Source organism: Empidonax traillii, unplaced genomic scaffold (genome assembly GCF_003031625.1).
Source record: "Empidonax traillii isolate 1590-97213 ecotype Southwest subspecies unplaced genomic scaffold, ASM303162v1 scaffold579:size954524, whole genome shotgun sequence".
Lineage (NCBI taxonomy): Eukaryota > Metazoa > Chordata > Aves > Passeriformes > Tyrannidae > Empidonax > Empidonax traillii.
In genome coordinates, this window is record NW_020955772.1 from 915125 (window position 1) to 918891 (window position 3767).

A 3767-nucleotide genomic window follows, 5' to 3' on the forward strand; every position below is an offset into this window, starting at 1 on the left:
AGAGAACTGGACAAAAATTGGTTTCCTACCCAGTGTGATGCTCCCTAAGGCTTCTCCTTTGCTCTGATGAAACTGCTCTTGAGTGGGATGAAAACACTTAAAATGTGGCATTTCATGACAAATTCCTGCCCTGTAATCTGCATTAAAGGAAGGGAGGGGATGCTGCTGGTGATGAGGAAGGAGACAGGGGAGGGAAGCAGGCTCTGGGGTGTAGGTGGCTGCAGGTGAAGCTGCCCAGTGGCTCCTGCAGCCTGTGGTGGGTCACAGGAGCAGCACCAGAGCTTTGCCTCGGCTGTCACGTTAAAGCAGGTCAGGCCTGAGAAGGGGCAGCAGCAGCACAGGAGGCAGAATCAGCTCCCAAGCGAAAAAAAAAAAAACCCACCCCCCAAAATATTCCATAGCAAAGCAGCAGCTGTGCTGGAGTGTGAGGTGAGCTCTGGTTTCACCCATCCCTTCCCGAGGCAGAGGAACTCGGAGACCCCCAGGGCCCGTCCAGGCCAGTTACCTGTGGGAACAAAGGGACAGCTGGGTCAGGATCCACAGACCCACAGGGATGAGCAGCCCCAGGGGTGTTTGACACCAAAGGGCTTTCTCACAGCTGAGCAGTTTGTAGCTGTGTGGAGTGTCCTCGCCAGCTGCTCATGAAGGAACTTGCGAGCGGGTTTTGGGCAGATGTGACTTCAGAGCTGTCGGTGTGACAAGTTAAATGCCTCAAATCCTTGAGGGTTTAGTGCCAAAACATCTCTCAGGATCCTGGTGAATGTTCCTGATGTCCTGCCAGGACAAAGCCCGGCAGGTAAATATCTTGAACATGAATATATTGCAATAGGGAAGCAGCACTAAGTTGTTTTGTAGCTCCCTTGGTATATCAATATAATGTCACAGGGGGGAAAAAATATCTACTTTTAATGTGGACTGCTCCAGATTTGGAGATTTTAGCCATGCTCAGCATCAGGGACCCTTTCCCTGTTCTCCCTTTGCTGAGGGTTTCTATTCCCTGGATTTCTCACCTCCTGTCCGCAGCTCTCTTGGGCAAAGCAGGCACCAAGGTTTGCAGGAGTTTGTGGAATCCTTGTGCCAGGGAGGTGACACCTTCCAGCAGCCCCCACACCTTCTTCACCCTGCAAGAGTAAATAAAAGAGGCTGAGTTTAACGATGGGCAAAGGCAGGGAAAGGTGCTAATGGTAAATGCACACTGTAATAACCTTTCCCACAACCAAGTGATGCTCTGATGTTCCCACCAGCCATTCCCTGTCTCCCAGAGAGTTTGCCTTCAGGGAACACTAAATCCCTTCATGTGTCCCTTCAGTTGCCTCACCCCTGCTGAAGGCACCACCCCTGGCTCGTGTGTCATTGTCTGATGCCTCTCTCAGGATGTTCTTACCCCTTCCTGAATAAAGCTGGGAGCCTGTATGGCTGCAGCAGGATCCTGGTCAGGGGATCCTGCAGTCCATTCACCTGCTCCTTCTTCCACAAGCCTGTGCCCATAAACGACAACACAGAAGGAAATAATAAATAACAGGAATAACCAAATAAATGCAAGAATTCCTCTTGTCCAGCTGCAGCTCAGGTAGATGCTTAAGCCCACGCCCAAGCCCAGCTGGAGCCACTCTTATAAAGCCTCTTTGCGAGCAGCTACTGCAGATGTAGAAATATTTACTATAATAAATAACTCAATAATGCCTTAAAGATAACACTGCTCCTCTGGAGGACTGCAGCAGCCCCAAACCCAGGCTCAGCACCCCAAATCCTCTACCTGGCAGGAAGCAAGGGGTCAGCCTCTGAGGGACCCTCCTACACAGGCCAGAGTGTGTCCCCTCAGACTGGGTGGAGTTGTTCTTCCCACAGGTGCTGCCAAAGCGGAAATTCCCATCGAAGTAGTTAAATCCAAAGGCATCTGTGGGGGGAGAAAGGGCTGATGTTTGGGTCTGTCTCGCTGCGAGGCCGCCCATCGGGTCTTGGGGTGGCACTTACTGTTCCTGTACAGGAAAAGGGCAGTGTCCTGGTACCCCTGGGAGAAAATGTCGTTCAAGACCTGCAAGGAGAAAGACTTGAGGTCACTGAAGAGCCCCAGTCCAGGCAGTGCAGGGTCTATCCAAAGCTGTTTGACCGTGGAGGGTCGCGGGGATGGCCCATTTGGGAAGGCAGCAAGCACAGGTGGGTTTCCAGCCACCAAAACACCAGTCATGGGATCACAGAATGGTTTGGGTCGGAAGGGACCTTGGAGATCATCTCAGTCCACCTGGTCCTTTGCAGGTTGTGGACCCCCACCCCAAGGTGGTCACACCCACCCCAGGTTGGCCACCCCAAATAATGTCCCGTGGTAACAGTTGGTGCTCTCCCCTACCTTTGAAACATGATTAATTAGTGGAGGAATTAATTTCTTTCAACCACAACAAAGCTGTGAGAAGCCCTGCTGGGCTCACCATGGTGCTGGGCGGGAAGAGAGCGTAGCTGATCCTGCAGAGGTTCTCTATGGAGATCTGGACGCTGCCGTTGAAGATCTGGAAGCAGAAGAAGATGGCAGGGCAGTCCCTCGGGCAGATGTCGAGCTCTCCAGTGAAGGGGGACACGGTGATGACGGGCTCCTCCAGGCTGGAGACGGGCTGCAGGCCGGTGAATCCCCCGTCCACGTAGCGCTGCGGGCAGGAGCAGAGGGAGGGTTTGCTCTGAGGGTCGTGGCAGTGTCACCAGGATGAGAACCAGCAGCTCCACCTGGGGTGACATCTCCCACCACGAGCCAGTCCCAGCACGTCCTCTCTCCTTTCAGCAGCGTTCTCTCCCCACCCTGACTCTTAATCCCAGGCTTTACCAGCTCCTTCAGCTGCCCTGCCTATGGCACCCAGCCAGCTCCTCGACCAGGTGCTGTAAATCCACAGCAGTTATTAAGATGGGAATTATAATTACTTTAATTCACAAAGCTCTAAAAAAAAAAAAAAAAAAAAAAAAAAAAAAAAAAAAAAAAAAAAAAAAAAAAAAAAAAAAAAAAAAAAAAAAAAAAAAAAAAAAAAAAAAAAAAAAAAAAAAAAAAAAAAAAAAAAAATTTGGCAGTTGTGAGCCAATTCAAACATCACCAAATGTTGTATAACTTTCGAGTCCTGAGCTCGAGCAGTGGGGCCCCCACTTTAATAATTGTCTGCAAGCCCCTGGGGGATTGCTCCCTGGGCAAGGGAAATGTCATTTGCTGTGTTCCAAAAGGAATCTGAATTTACCACCCACCTCAGTGGGATTTGAGGTTGCAGCTGATCAAGCTGAATGTTCATGAAGTGACAGTGCAGAGGGGCCTCACACAGCAATCCTGGACCCATGGAATGGTCTGAGTTGGAAGGGACCTCAAAGTTCATCCCATTCCACCCCCTGCCATGGGCAGGAACACCTTCCACTTAGACCGGGTTGCTCCAAGCCCTGGCCAACCTGGCCTTGGACACTTCCAGGGTGGAGACCTTAAAGCCCCTTCCAGTGCCTAAAGGGGCTCCAAGAGAGCTGGAGAGGGATTTTGGACAAGGCCTGGAGTGGCAGGACAAGGGAGAATGACTTCCCACTGCCAGAGGGCAGGGTTAGATGGGACATTGGGAAAGAATTCTTCCCTGTGAGGGTGGGGAGGCCCTGGCACAGGTTTCCTGGAGAAGCTGTGGCTGCCCCATCTCTGAAAGCTCTGGAAAATGCTGATGTGCTCTTCCTTCACCCAGACAAGCACAGGGTATGAAAATGCACAGGGATTCTCCCACAGACTCGCTGTGTCTGAACCATGCAGGTTTGCACCTGAT

At 51.3% G+C, this 3767-nt stretch overlaps 1 protein-coding gene across 1 annotated transcript in view; it reads right to left on the minus strand.

The window, feature by feature from the left end:
- Positions 1-501: 501 nt before the first annotated feature.
- PNPLA1 (patatin like phospholipase domain containing 1) overlaps positions 502-3767 on the minus strand; it is an 8710-nt gene continuing 5444 nt past the window's right edge. The window contains exons 4-9 of the mRNA XM_027898135.1: positions 2427-2639; positions 1975-2035; positions 1757-1897; positions 1385-1478; positions 1011-1121; positions 502-505 (exon numbers count right to left, since the gene is read on the minus strand). Of these exons, the coding sequence (XP_027753936.1) occupies positions 502-505; positions 1011-1121; positions 1385-1478; positions 1757-1897; positions 1975-2035; positions 2427-2639 (624 nt within the window). The remainder of the gene's footprint in view (positions 506-1010; positions 1122-1384; positions 1479-1756; positions 1898-1974; positions 2036-2426; positions 2640-3767) is intronic.